Here is a 15734-nt window from a genome sequence, read left to right as displayed (position 1 = left end):
GTCAGCTCAATCTACTAGACCCATTTAACTTAATAATAATAATATTTATATGGCATTCTCAGTGGGCATGGCACTTCACAGAGCAACAAGATGATAAATTCCTGCTCCAAGAAGCTTACCATACACAAAACAGAGAAAGGAAAGGCAAGATAAATCAAAGAATATGCAATTGTTTCAGTTATATGTGTTTATGCCATAGGGAATGGAAACGGGGGTTGATCAAAAGGCAAAACCTACAATGATTAACTTCTTAAATTTGATGACCCAAGAAAAAAGAGCACACCAATAATTCATCAGGCTTCCTGTGCCACATTTAGCTTCCTTCTTTTGGTAGCACAGCATATGTGAACTAACCAAAAGTTTGTGTCCACTACAGAAGAACATAACATAATAAACTATGGTATTTGCAGAGAGACTGACGAATTATACTTTAACACCTGTATCACAAATTATAAGTAACTCCAACTCATGCATGATAAGTAGTTCAAAATAAACTGCTCTCACTCAAGGTGACAGTTGTTTAGTCCCTACCTGTGCAGCCCAAATGTTGTCAAGGTCTTGCAAGGTGAGGGCCTTTTCTTTGATGACAAAACGAAGAATTTTCTCTAATTTTTCTACATACTGAGGTTGATGTAGACTATCCCTTAACACAATCGATAGGATATTATTCTGTTGAATCCACTCCTAAATTTAAGAAGGTAAAGAAAATTTCAGATGACAGCAAGCAGCACATTATAAACACACCCAAAAAATGAAAGTCAAACTTATTTTTGTAACAATATGGAACAGGGGGTCCAACTCTGACCACCAGAGTTTATCTTATTCATAAGCAACGTGAATAAGATAAATGTGGTATACTGGCAATTTCACATTTTACACTATTCAGGCTCAATATACAATATAGGCATGCAAGCAGATACCAAAAGTAATGCCAAGAACCAGCTATTTGGCAGAAGCATCAAAAGCCATTTCACAGAAGTGTCAAAAGGGAGATACTTGTTACACCAGGGGTGGCTAACCAATGGCCCTCCATCCAGATGTTGAACTACAATTCCCATCAACCCTTGGCCATTGGCCATGCTGGCGCCAGTTGATGGGAGTTAGAGTACACCTGGTTACCTATCTGAGTTAAACAACAGGCAAACAGAGCAACTTCCAGAAGGGCTGATAGTACAACTCACAATATCTGTTCATTTTCTCATTTTCCCAGTGCTTCCCTTCCATTCCTGCACCTTGTCCTAACCATTTCCAGCCGCTATAACATGATGTTGGGGGACCACAACTCTCAACCACTCCTGATCATTGGTCATCCTGGCTGGGGGCTGATGGGACGTGGGAGTCCAAGAACATCTGGAAGGCCACAAATTCCCTACCCCAAACTCATAATGTTGCAGTATTAAAATTAAAACTTCCACTATCAACCCCACTAAATTTGAGCATAGAGTAGAAAGTACACAGGGCATGCTGAGAGAAGTCTTAACTCCACTGAGCTATTTATGACATGGCTTTTTCAGTAGTTGCCCTAAGGATGTGGAATCCTTCACTTTTTCACACTTGTGGTGTTCCAGATGCTGTTGGATAATAGGTCCCATAATCCTTGACCATTTCCCATGCTGGCTGAGGAAAGTTGAAGTCCAACTATATTTGAAGGGCCACAGGTTCCCCACCCTTGGTTTATATACCTTGCTGGAAATGGTTTTGTTACACAAAGTCTTTGGTTCTTGAATTTTTACCATATACTGAGCTTTTTAGTGGGTCGTTTTGAGTTTGATTTTATCAAATAGTGTATGGTTGTATTTTGATTGTTTGTTACATACATTTTAATGTCTTATTGTTTTTAATCTCATAAGCTACTTTGTGCCCATAGACAACAAAACAAGGTAAAATAATAAAATCAAAATCAAAGTTAAGGAAAACATCTCCTGGAAAGAAAGGCAGACAATTGCTTTGAACGGATACAATGATATAATTCAAATAACTTACTGCCATTCTTTCTGCTGTAAGCCATTCCTCCTCTTCGGGATTGCCATGTCGATGAGTGTAATATGACACACTAGATATCACCTTGTTAACTTCATTTAGTGCATTCATTTTTCCATTAAACGATGAAATTTGCAACAACCTGTGGAGAAATGTATGTATAAGAGAAGCAGAATCGGATACCAAACATAGAAAACACTGTAGTCATAAAATAAAATAAAAGGCCTTACCTAAGTATCATTTTTAATCTAAATATTTCTAGGTTTTTTACAGTTTCCTCTTGCCCTGGAACTCTTGAGGCTAAGTTCTTTAGAGATTTGATTATCATTGACAAAGCATCATTTTTGGCTTCATTCTTGGCTTCTTTTTTCAGTTCATCATCAGTTAAGTTTTCTAAAAACTGTGGAACCATTTCTATAATTGGAAGGAAGTATTTCTTCACTGTATGCAGTGTTAGAAACTCATAGCACTGTCCAAATGGTCTGGAGAGAGAAAAAACAGTATAAAAGGCTTAAAGTAGTATTAAGGAGAACCAGTATTTACTAAAAAAAATTACAAACCAGCAAATTAATGATTACCAGCCAAAATATTATCCCTCCCCACATTTTGCCATCCCATTAGCAGATGATGAATGTTGTCATTTCCAGGTATTTTTGAGGGGCAATATGTGAATTGGATACCCCAAACCACCACTAACACTGGAGCTCCTCCTGGTGGCCACCATGTCCCGTCTACCCACTGAAGCAATGCATTATGGCAGGCTGCCTCAAACTCGGCCCTCCAGATGTTTTTGGTCTACAGCTCCCATGATCCCTAGCTAGCAGGACCAGTGGTCAGGGATGATGGGAACTGTAGTCTCAAAACATCTGGAGGGCTGAGTTTGAGGAAGCCTACTTTATGGTAACAAAGTGTCAAACTGACAGAGGGTACTGTGGGAAAATTAGTGCCCCTCTCCCCACTTGGACTCCCATTCTGCCCCAGAAGCCCCTGCCAGAATGACATCTCATGACATTGTTCCAAGGGCCTTTGTGAGTGTAAACAGTGGACGTCAATAACTGAAAAAAGATCTTGCTGTGTCTCAACATTATTAATTTCATCCCAGATCTTGACCACTTCCATACTATTCAAGATAAATGTTCTCTACAAAGAGCTGAACTGCTAGCAAAATGGCTCTGGCTGAGTTTGTGTGTATCTCTCTTCCAAGAGCACTGGGGGTAAGGTTCCTAAGGTCCTTATACATACAATTCTGCAAAATACACAGACGCAACTCCCTACTATATATGTAATATCCTCTTGCCCCAACTTATTACAATCCAGATGTGCCAAATTTTTCACACAAGAAACAATAAAGGGTGTAGAAAGTTCAAATGGAGTGGTGGTCCTCCACCAGGAACAGACGTAGCTCACCAAAGTTCCAGCATTCTATTCCAACAGCAAACTGCTACTGGGGAAACTCTGAAACCTCACAACAAACCTTGGCTTTCATCAGTCTCATTGCCGTAATTTCCCATACATTATGGTTCCTAATTAAGGTTACTTGCCCAAAAGCTGAGCTTGCTAGATCAAAGCAAAGAAGAAAAATTAAGGTCTTCTGAAAGTGTGTAAGGTTCAAAGCTAATCTGTATGGTAATTAAGGTAGTTTTATAAATCTTTGCTCCTAGACTGCAAACCCTAAATGACAAAATATCTATTTTTGAACAAATTGGCTCAAGGGATACTGTTATTCAGTTGATACATAGAAAAGGGACTCACTTGATGAGAGCTGCAATAATCTGAACATTCAATGCTGATCCGCTCATAAAACGATCGTGTAAGATCTGAAACCCATTCAACGTGCCAAACTTGTTGATGAGATCTACTAGCCAACCCTGCAAAACAATTTTTCCTGCTTTACATGTCATTCTACCAACACATATTTACATTGCAAAGAACAAGTCCTACTTTTGGTCACAATTAGAAGTAAATATACTCTTTTAACCATGATTATCCTCTCGTGTACTGTTAATCATTTCAAAATATTTTGCAAGTTGTGATAATACCAGCAATTCAGTATTCTACTATTATAAAAGACAGGTATTTCTGAACAAGAGAGCTTTTATGCACAGTAATCTGTTATCTTCCGACAGAAATTAATACAAGATTTCCTTTTAGGTTAGAAACCAGAAGCGAATAGATTAATGGGGTGTGGGGGACAGTTTTAGTATATGGAGATCATCATAACAGGCCTCAGCCAAAAGCTATACAGTGGCACCTCTGGTTACGTACTTAATTCGTTCCGGAGGTCCGTTCTTAACCTGAAACTGTTCTTAAGCACCACTCTAGCTAATGGGGCCTCCTGCTGCCGCCGCGCTGCTGCTGCGCGATTTCTGTTTTCATGCTGAAGCAAGGTTCTTAACCCGAGGTAATATTTCTGGGTTAGCGGAGTCTGTAACCTGAAACGTATGTAACCCGAGGTACCACTGTATTGACCTCCTTTTGAAGTTCCAGTCATGTGAACTGAGACTTCCCAACACCTTGAGGCTCCAAGAGAGTTAGCTTTGAAAGTAACGTACCAATTTATACACTACAACAAAGTTAGCAACTTTCACAAATTTTAACTCCAACTTTTTGGGCTGTGATTTGATACATTTGCAACTACAGTCGTACCTTGGTTTTCAAACAACTTAGTTGTTGAACATTTTGTCTCGCAAACGCCGCAAACCCAGAAGTGACTATTCCGATTTGCAAACTATTATTGGAAGCCGAACGTCTGATGGGGCTTCCACAGCTTCTGATTGGCTGCAGAAGCTTCCTGCAGTCAATCAGAAGCCGGGCTTTGGTTTTCAAACATTTTGGAAGTCAAACGGACTTTCGGAATAGATTCCGTTCGACTTCCAAGGTACGACTGTATATTAAGGCGAATGATACTTGGTTTACAAATCCTGGTTAAGACAGAAGCATGTTTAGCATTAGCCAAGGTTTCACAGCAGATCTAATAAATAACCATGGTGAAATCTGACAGAAAATAGTGAAGAGAATTCATTTTAAGATGAATATTTAAGATGATACCTAGTTCTGATTTGTGCCTAAGCACAATGCAGGCTATAGCACGTGTTTATGTGTCTACTGCTTTTATGACTTGATTAAGAATGCACTAGGAAACAGGGAGAGTATAGTTTCTGCTTCAGCTGGTTCTTACTTTTCCAACTTAGCAAAAAACCGAAGAGGCAAACCAATACCCTAGAAAACAACTGTCCAGAAATGTCTTAAGTGAGAATGATCACTGCTGCTTCAAAATTTCAAATCAACATACCTTTGGTGACCGCGGGTCTGGAGGACGAGCATAAAGTTCATCTTCAGCCAGCTGAACTCCAGCAGGAACAGTTTCAGAGGGACGTGTACCATTGTAAAGATGGAATTTGCAATGAGGATTTAAGGCCATTGCAAGAAGTTCAAGAAGAGGAAACCAATCTTGGGCCAGCTTTGCCACACAGAGTTCAACTAGGCGGTGAGTGTTGTTAATGATACATCTCTATTAAGAAAAAAATACTTTATATAAACTTGATTGATAGTGAAATTCCTTATCAGAGTAAAGAAAATTCTATAAACCCTTGTTGCATGAAATTATTTATTTCAAACCGTACAAATTTAAGCTACAGGAATTATACAGTACAGCGGTGCCTCGCAAGACGAATGCCTCGCAAGACGAAAAACTCGCTAGACGAAAGAGTTTTCCGTTTTTTGAGTCGTTCTGCAAGACGAATTTCCCTATGGGCTTGCTTTGCAAGACGAAACGTCTTGCGAGTTCTTGTGAGTTTGTTTCCTTTTTCTTAAAGCCGCTAAGCCGTTAATAGCCGCTAAGCCGCTAATAGCTGTGCTTCGCAAGACGAAAAAACCGCAAGACAAAGAGACTCGCGGAACGGATTAATTTCGTCTTGCGAGGCACCGCTGTAAAAGTAACACAACAGTTTTCACAAGTGTCACAGGTAATTAACCAGTTTTTACCATACTGAAGCTGTTGACATAATGGATACATGAATGGGTAGCTAAAACAAACTTACATGAATCTCAAATTTCCAGCCACTCACTGCCTCATCTGTAAGGATTTTTGTGAAAGAGATTGTTAACCCATCTCGAAAAAATCGCTGGCATGCTTCACTTTTAACATCAAGGCCTGTGTAAAAAGAGATCATCAAAGAATTAAGTTACTTGGTGTCATACACTGACTACTAAATTACCAACAGTAAAACATTCGGAAAATGCTTCAAAAGAAAGCTGTTTAATACATTTAATACTTATTATACTTTAACTAAACTGCATAAAACGTGAGTTAAATTTTCTTAACAACACTGCATAGACACTATATCCATGCAACGGTTTAACTACTGTTGATTATTTTTCTATGCATGTTCTTAGCCTTCAAGGTTGCAGGAAACACTACACTGCAGACATTAAATGCCCAGAAGCTAGGAAGTCCCTATCAAGAATATTGCAATAGCTAAAAGAAGTAGGGTTATCATTTTTAATATCCTTATTATTTATTTCCTCTCAACCTTGCTTTTGTGCAACTCCCTCTACCAGTCAGCCCCCAGCCAGCCTGCCCTTCTCTAACTTGCAATGGATCTGAAGGCAATTTAGACCTGAAACTGACTCCCAACATTGATTCTATTAGCTGAGCACTTTCTCCTGTGCTAATTCTTTAGAAATGCATCAAATCTTCCATCTGTAGTAACACAAATGATTTAAACTAAAACCTGTAAAAATCCAATTATCTTTTTATAATCTGTACAATTCCTATAACATGGGTCACTATCATCATCTTCCCAAAGGTAGACAAGAACAAGCCGCTTGCCCAATACAGTGGTACCCCGCAAGACGAACGCCTCGCAAGACGGAAAACCCGCTAGACGAAAGGGTTTTCCGTTTTGGAGACGCTTCGCAAAACGAATTTCCCTATGGGCTTGCTTCGCAAGACGAAAGCCCATAGGGAAATCTCCGGGACAGGGCGTCTTGCCCACTGTCCTCGGACCTCCTCCCGCCGCCAGGCTTCGGAAGGCTGCTCCGAAGCCTGGCGGGGGGCGGAGAGGTTTTTAAAAAACCCCGGGACAGCGGAGGACTTCTCCTTTGTCCCGAGGTTTTTTAAAATGCTGGCGGGCGGCAGCGAAGGCTTTGCTGCCGCCCGCCAGCATTTTAAATTCGCCCCGGACAGCGGAGAAGTCCCCCGCTGTCCCGAGGTTTTTTAAAATGCTGGCGTCTTCCCCTTTCTCCCCGGACCTCTTTTGAAGCAAGGGGCGGCAAAGGGGAGAAGCGATCTTCTCCCCGTTGCCGCCCCTTGCTTCAAAAGAGGGGACAGAGGGAAAAGCGTGCGCCTTCCTCTCTCTCTCCCCCCGACTCCTTTTGAAGCAAGGGGCGGCAAAGGGGAGAAGCGATCTTCTCCCCGTTGCCGCCCCTTGCTTCAAAAGAGGGGACAGAGGGAAAAGCGTGCGCCTTCCTCTCTCTCTCCCCCCGACCCCCTTTGAAGCAAGGGGCGGCAAAGGGGAGAAGCGATCTTCTCCCCGTTGCCGCCCCTTGCTTCAAAAGAGGGGACAGAGGGAAAAGCGTGTGCCTTCCTCTCTCTCCCCCCCCCGACCCCTTTTGAAGCAAGGGGCGGCAAAGGGGAGAAGCGATCTGCCGACCCCCAGCATTTTAAAATCTCCCCGTGTCCCGGGAAGGTTTTAAAATGCTGGGGGTCGGCAGCCCGACCCCCAGCATTTTAACATCTTCCCGGGACACGGGGAGATTTTAAAATGCTGTTCCGAAGTGGGGGCGGGGACACCTGCCCCCGCCGCCCCACTTCGGAAAGCTGTTCCGAAGTGGGGAGGAGGGGTGGGGACACCAGCCCCAGCCGCCCCACTTCGGAAAGCTGTTCCGAAGTGGGGAGGGGGGGTGGGGACACCTGCCCCAGCCGCCCCACTTCGGAAAGCTGTTCCGAAGTGGGGCAGGGGGCGGGAACACCTTCTGAAGGCGGGCAGGGGGCGAAAGTCTTTGTCCCCCCTGCCTGCCTTCCCAGGGGCTTTTAAATCGCCCCGGACAGCGGAGAAGTCCTCCGCTGTCCGGGGCGATTTTAAAATGCCGCCCGCCAGCATTTTAAGATCGCCCAGGACAGCGGAGAAGTCCTCCGCTGTCCCAGGGTTTTTTAAAATGCTGGGGGTGGGAAGAAAAGCCCTTGTCCCCCCCCCCAGCCTCCAGAAGAGGTCCGGGGGCAGACTGTCCCCGGACCTGGTCCGAAGGCGGTTTCCCTAGGAACGCATTAATTGATTTTCAATGCATTCCTATGGGAAACCGTGCATCGCAAGACGAAAAAACCGCAAGACGAAGAGACTTGCGGAACGAATTAATTTCGTCTTGCGAGGCACCACTGTACTGCCTACTAAGTTTAAATTTCAACCCATGGACTTTCCAAGTCATAGCTCACTCTCAGCCACTATGTTACAAGACTTCTTCAACTACTGAAATGCTGCTTAGATATACAGGCCCCTGTGCACATAAGCGAAAATCACGTAAGTGCAGAGAACCTTCTAAATGCCCATTTTTTCCAGCTCTCCAGCTCTCTCTTCCCACCACTCTCTCTTCACTTAGAGTTGAAGTACTAGGGCCAGCTGGAGGATGCACAGAAAAGCAGTGGCTGCTGCACTACTGCACACATCAGCTGCTAAGCCTAGCAGCCTAAAAAAAGCTTTGCTGCGCCTCCAGTCTCTTTGGGGATTCCTCTGTCCCCAATGAAGTCCTCTTCAGGCACCAGGAAGGGTCCCTTGCAAGCCATAAGGACTCTCCAGCTCTCCCATTTCCTGGCTTGAATCTATTCATTTCTTTATCTCTCTGTATACACAGTCAAGTAGTTAGTAAAGCTAGCAATTCTAAATAAGGGATACCACTTTAGGTCACTGAGGTGATATACCCATTGTTCTTAAAAGTTTAATTTTTCAACTTACCTTTTTTACTAAGCTCAATAGCAGCTTCTAGAAGAACTTCTAACTCCCCTTTAGGCAATACAGGAACAACCCATCGAGGTCTAAGAAAACATTAGAATATAAAATTTCAATTTGACATGAAATCTAACTTTTCCCTTCAATGTTTTTCATCTGGAAAAGATAAAATAATCTGAGCCACAAATTAACACACAGCCTGAAAAATATATCTAAATACCTGTTAATCATGTCATCCAACTTGGCCAGGTCAGTGTGTGGAAATGCAGGCTCCTCATCTTCAAGCTGTGGTGGAGCATCACCCTGACCCTGTTCATCAGGGGGTGTAGCTGGGGAATTCTCATTTGAAGAATCAGGGGAAGAAGTCTGAATTAGAAAATACATAGTTAAGTAAACCACTCAAATACTGAAATTCTTGCAATAATTTTTAAAATTACGGAGTCATCATACAGTTTAATCAAGTTTTAATGTATCCTTCTAATAACATTCAAAGGGTAGGCCTCTTTCCCCCTAACCTTTCAAGGGTAAATGTATCTCTTTCTTCATCATCTTTATGCTGCACTGGACAGTTATTTCGCACTTTCATTTTAATCATATTTGTACTATGTGTTTTTAGTTTTCAACATACAATTCTGCAAATTTCCTTTCCCCTATGTACTAAATTTAATAGCTTTTCTAAATCACAACCCCCTCCAAAATCAAAACAGAAGCTTTGATATGGTCCTCCTGCTTCTAGGTCATAATTCTAACTCAGTAGCTGCCATGTGTGGTGGGGTAGAGCTGCAGACACAACCTCCTGACACCAGCATCACTGCTACTTGACAGGGCAGGACAGCAGCAATTTCGGACCAGTGCAGGGAGCACTGGTGAGATCACACTGGTCTATCATGCACTACTGCAAATGTAATGAATTCAACGCCTCTGTGCAATGTAATGCACCAATAACACAAGCAACACCCACAGCAGCCTGAAACCTATAAAACTCAAGTCTCAATCAGGTGCCCTCTGAGTCCTCCTGTAGGGAAAGCACTTTACATTCCAAGCATGATGAAGAAAAAAGCCACTTTCCACCAAGTTCTATTCTCAGGGATAGCAAACACAGTGCCCTCCAGAGGTTTTGGACTACAGCTCTTATCAGCCTAGCTAGCACGGTCAATGGAAGCCCAAAACATCTGGAGAGAAGAATGCTGACTACCCATGCTCTATTTGCTACTGAGAACAGCACCAGTGAAAATCTATTCCAGTTGCCTGTTTCCTTGGCAATATTTACAATATTTTAATGTGAGCCAAGTATGTTCTAAAGTTCTCAACTGAGCTGTAGGCTGCTCTTACAAAAGGAGAAAAAGCACATCAGCCAGCAACACTTTGACAATCTTCTCCTCATTGGAGACAACACATTCACAACATTGTGCAAACACCAACCGTGGAATTCAACATTAAGCTTTTCCAATTGTTCCATCTGTCTAAGCATTTCAGCTTACTAGGCAGAATGATACCTATCCCCTTTCCCTGTGCTGCTCTGGCACTTCTCCTGACCCTCCGAGAGTTAATTTCAGAGGTGCAGGGAGGCACATGGATAAGGGGAGAGGGGACAGACCCATTGTGCAAACTGAAGTTCTTGCACTGACAGGGCTCGTTAGAACTGCACCTCTAGCTTTCAGTGCTGCACTACATTTGGTAGCAACGTCTCCTTGATGAACATCCACAAATCTATCTTGCTTGGATGAGAAACTTCTTACATCTTGTACTGACTGCCAATATGCTGAGAACAATGAAAGAACAGCAAAAGCAAGTTTGGATCAACACTCTTGGGATACAATTATCAAAAGAAAGTTGGGGGGGAGAGATTACTTCAACTGGAGGATGTGAGTTGGTGAAAGATCTCCAAGAAACTAATGTGATTATGTTCATGCAGCAAGAATACAAGAGCTCTGAACTACTCACACTCCTGTTATCACTGTGCATAAAGGAAGCATGTGTGAGCATGTAACACTATCATCAGAACAGGCCTCAAATAAAACCAGTTTTGTTCACCATGTGTGCAAAAAATAAAATCTCAAGTGCAACAAGCAAAACCATTTTTTTGCAGCAATTTCTGAGAAATCCCAATCTAATCACTGGATCTTTTCAGAATGGTTTTAAACAACTATATTTTCCTGAGCCGGATGAACAGAGTATATATCCAAACAACAATTTGTTTAATAAAAGCAGTAATTTAAGAAATAGCCTCTAGTATATGCAGTTAATACATACAAGCTGTCACTTATCTGCTTACTTGTAACAACTTAAGAACACATTTAAACATTTGTGTGCAAACAGGCATGGAAGAGTTTGTGTATTCTCTCTCATTTACTATGCTTATTTGCTACAAATAGTTGTGTGGGTGGCAGGCAGCTTTTGTGAATTTACAAAGCTACTGTAAACATCAGCAGTCCACCTGCTATAAGTGAAGTTAACTGTACAAAACCTAGTGCTTCCAAAAGCAGCCATGGAAAACTTGTCTATGTAAATAAAGCTTAATAACTATTACAATTCACTTCAACAATGATTCCCTTAGCAATTGTAATTTTATTCTACTATAGAATGTGACATTTCACTCATTTGGCAAGAAAAACAGGAGTTTTTTTATGCAGTGGAATAGCAGTTCAGAGACCTCAGAAGTCTAGCATTACTGTGAGGATGATCCTTGCCTTCTCCACAGCCCTAAGATTGGAAAGAAAGCTTGGGGGTTGTTTTATGCTTCAAAGTGCAGTGGCAACCTGGCACACCCCAGTGCAGCCAGGTGCTGCCACTTCTTCTTAGTGCATCTCAGAAGGCAACTGTTCAAATAACCAGTCCCAGCCATTTCTTCCCCTCTAAACTGGATCCAGACCTGGGAACAGTAATCATACCTGAGCTTCTGAGGGACTCAGAGACCTAGAACAAGAGTAGGGAATCCCCACTCCCCTTTCCAAGCTGAAGAAGATGAAATGGGCTTGTTTTTGCAGAAAAGATCACACTAACTCCCTGTGTATCTCCAAGCTCAGAACTATGGGGTGACTGTACCCAACCTCATGCTGTATTACAGAGGGTACTACACAAGATCAGGACCAAAAAATGTTTAATTAACAAGGCCAGCCAAAATATGTGGAATCTTGATTTAGAGTATCTAAATTTTTAAGACAAATATTCAAAGAGACTCTCACCATGCAAGGGGTTTGTAAACAGGAAGTGCCCAGACCAACTTTACTGGAATTTATTTAATGTGGAAAGTAGAACTGAAGTGTACTGTTGCAAGATTAAGGTTAATTAGTGCTATCAATTGCAACTTTTGCTCAAAAATATCTAAATTTTGATTACTAATATGAATATCCACCATACCTGATTCTGCTGGAGAGGAGGCTGGGACTGTCCATCAGGAGCCTGGCCCTGGCTGTCGTTCCCTCCTACTGGAGAGCCACGGGTCGTGGCTGTCATACTCGAAACAGGGCAGATTTTTGCAATTTTGTCTGCTTATGTAGTTGTTGAGAGAGAAAAACTTATAGTCCGCTTAATAAAGTTGAAGTACCAGCATATGTCTGTTTTAAAAAGCTCCAACTCAAGAACAAGCCATCTTGCAGAGACCATTGCATAACCTGAAAGAGATACATTCAAACATTTAATTTTGTTTTAAACTTTTTTGAACATGCAAATACAAACAGCCCCATTTAAAGAACTTCCTGCCCCACACATAAATCTAACTCAGAATTACAAATGGCCTAAGCCAGTGGTTCCCAATTGGGAGTCTGTGGACCCCAGGGAGTCCATGCAACCCACTCAGGGGAGCTATGGCACCATTCACATAACAAAAAATACCAGAGATAATATCAACATTTTAAAATGTAAGGGGGTCCATGGCTTGGCTTTTGAAAAAAAGGGGTCCTCAGTGCTTAGCTAATTAGGAACCACTGGCCTAAGCCATTTAGTAAGCCTTTGAGAGCCAAACTATGAGGGTAATAGAGTTTAAGCAATAAAGTAGTTACTGTGACCCAATTATTTTCTTATACTGCCAGACTTATCTGACCAGTCGCTTATCTCTTCCCTCAGAATAGCAAGTCTTCTTCAGGCATGAAGAAAATACAGTTCCAACAATAGCAGTTTATGCGGCAAAAAGGGCATTCTGCTACAAGAGTACATTTGAAAAAACTATGCCATGGTCAGTGCTGGACCAGTTGTGGTTATGAGTTCATCCTTAATTCACCCTCACCCTTTTTGAAATAAATCTATCTCAAATGATACAGAAAATCACCTACATAAAAACTTATTCCCAGCATTTTGGCAGTACAGTAATAGCTTACATTCAATCATGCTTAGAATTCCCTTAAATTTACCATAGGTATTCTGACTACTAGTTAGATTGTTAAAAAGGTACAAAGAGTTGATCTCAGTATCTCTTCAGTGACGGCAACTCCTATCTCTCAGAACCTGAGCATTTTCTAGACCAGGAGTGGCGAACCTGTTGCCCTCCAAATACTGGACAACTACTAACATTTCTGATTACTGGCCATGCTTGCTGGAGTGGATGAGCTGGGCATCTACAAGAACATCTAAAGGGACACAAGTTCCTCATTCTTGCTACAGATGTGCTTCAAGACTGCCCTGTTCTGGCATTCTCATTTTTAAGGTGGCATATGGCAATTAGATATACAGTGGTTACAAACACCTCGGGTTACAGACTCCACTAACCCGTAAATAGTATATTGGGTTAAGACCTTTACCTCAGGATGAGAACAGAAATCACACAGCGACGGCTAAAGTGGTACCTCAGGTTAAGAACGGTTTCAGGTTAAGAACGGACCTCCAGAACGAATTAAGTTCGTAACCACAGGTACCACTGTAGCCTGTAACACACTGGTGAGTGATAACCACAAAAACCAATCAAATTAGAATACTAAATAGAATATATACATTTCAGACAAGGAGGAATAGCATTAATGCTGCATCAAGATGAATTTGGTAAATTAATCTAAAAACTGGCTTTTAACTACAATTTAAATCAAATAAATATTGAGTTTTCTTTTTTGAAAAGTATTTATTTATCCACTGGTTGAAGCATCATGTTCACTTGCTTACTGGCAACTCCATTATTTCTGGTAGGCTTTTAATGCCTGGAATTGGTATGCACAATCTGTGAAGCCACATCTAAATAGACAATAGTTTTATTTAAAGGGTGAAAGGAATTACTTTTAAACAGCACAGTCCAGTAGTTTAAGAATGCTATGGGTTACAACTAAACGCACATCTACTCAACTGGCATAAAATATTAATTCAGCTGTCTCACAAGAATGTTCCAGTAAAAAAATAATAATGAATTAAGAGTCACCATTCTAACCACTAAAGCTATGTGTAACAAATATTCCAGGCAATCAGGCCCAGCTCAACACCTTGTATCCTTGAGCAGCTGCTAGGCCTCCACTGAGCAGCTACATATTGCCATTTCCCACAATGTTCTGAGATATCATGCACCTCCAGAGCATGTTGGAAAATTTTAAAATGGCAGTGCTTAGCTACCCAGTTCTGCGGTCAGGTACACTTACAGCAGGGAAGACCAACACAGGAAAAGGCCCACTAAAATTTGGAATCAGCCAAGCCTACAAACACTTTGTAAATCAGTTAAAAGCCACATACTACAGTCATACCTCGGGTTGAAGTAGCTTCGGGATGAATATTTTCGGGTTGCACTCCGCGGCAACCCGGAAGTAATGACGTGCGTTACTTCCGGGTTTCGCCGCTCGCACAGACGCTCAAAATGACATCACACGCATGCATGGAAGCGGCGAATCGCGACCCGCGCAGACGCGGGTTGCATTCGCTCCAGGATGCGAACGGGGCTCCGGAACGGATCCCGTTCGCATCCAGAGGTACCACTGTACATATGTATTAATCCAAGTAGTCTATAGTTCTGAACTCAATCATCCACAATTACTATAGAACGAATTTCAAGAAGTTCAAGAATTGGAGAATCTACCACTTCACCTTCTTTCAATCACCATAACTATACAAAAATAGAATGAGTAAAAAGTTTCATGGTGTAACTAATCTGTGTTAAAACAGTTTGCAGCTTGCCTTCTTGCCTACTGTGAGCTGCAACTGCTTCCAGGAGAGCAGTGCAGTTCACAGAGTGCATCACTGTTTTTTCCTCCTCCAGTCACCTCCGTTTTATTTAAAAATGCATTCTCATTTTTCAAAAACATCCACAAGCAGATCCAAGCCACAGTGACATGAGACCTTTCTTTTTTTCTTTTTGCTATTTTTTTCCAGTAAGATATAATGAACTAAAACACTGTATTACAGTGTGGTACACCGGTTTGACAGCCACAGACAGGAAGTCCCTACAGAGGGTGGTGAATACAGCACATGATATCATTGGCTGTCCCTGGAGTTCGCTAGATGACATCGCGGAAGACCGCTGCCTCAGGAGAGCAAGGAAAATTCTTAGGGACGACTCACACCCTGGCCAGCACCTCTTTAATCTCCTACCTTCGGGCAGGAGATACAGAAGTATAGTCAGCCGCACCAACAGGTTAAAGAACAGTTTTTATCAGTGGGCTGTTGGGCTGCTGAATGGGAAAAAATAGTGGTGCAACTGACTTCCGACAAGCACACAGAGCACAAACAAGACTGAGTGTATGTGGGGGGAAGAGGGGGGCATGTTTAATTTCACTGCACACAGGTGGTGTAGTGACAATAAAGGTTTATTTATTTAAAAGAATAAAACAGATTTCTACCTCCACATGGAAACACCATCCAGTTGTAAAGGATCCTGGTGCCTGCTACAACAAACACACACCA

At 42.0% G+C, this 15734-nt stretch overlaps 1 protein-coding gene across 1 annotated transcript in view; it reads right to left on the bottom strand.

The window, feature by feature from the left end:
* USP9X (ubiquitin specific peptidase 9 X-linked) overlaps positions 1–15734 on the bottom strand; it is a 70784-nt gene that overhangs the window by 37529 nt on the left and 17521 nt on the right. The window contains exons 2-10 of the mRNA XM_081199227.1: positions 12285–12538; positions 9145–9290; positions 8931–9010; positions 6021–6133; positions 5273–5491; positions 3733–3848; positions 2211–2462; positions 1984–2122; positions 532–684 (exon numbers count right to left, since the gene is read on the bottom strand). Of these exons, the coding sequence (XP_081055353.1) occupies positions 532–684; positions 1984–2122; positions 2211–2462; positions 3733–3848; positions 5273–5491; positions 6021–6133; positions 8931–9010; positions 9145–9290; positions 12285–12380 (1314 nt within the window). The 5' untranslated portion in view covers positions 12381–12538. The remainder of the gene's footprint in view (positions 1–531; positions 685–1983; positions 2123–2210; positions 2463–3732; positions 3849–5272; positions 5492–6020; positions 6134–8930; positions 9011–9144; positions 9291–12284; positions 12539–15734) is intronic.

Source organism: Podarcis bocagei (assembly GCF_964188305.1).
Source record: "Podarcis bocagei genome assembly, chromosome: 6".
NCBI lineage: Eukaryota > Metazoa > Chordata > Lepidosauria > Squamata > Lacertidae > Podarcis > Podarcis bocagei.
This window is presented reverse-complemented; position numbering and strand designations above follow the sequence as displayed.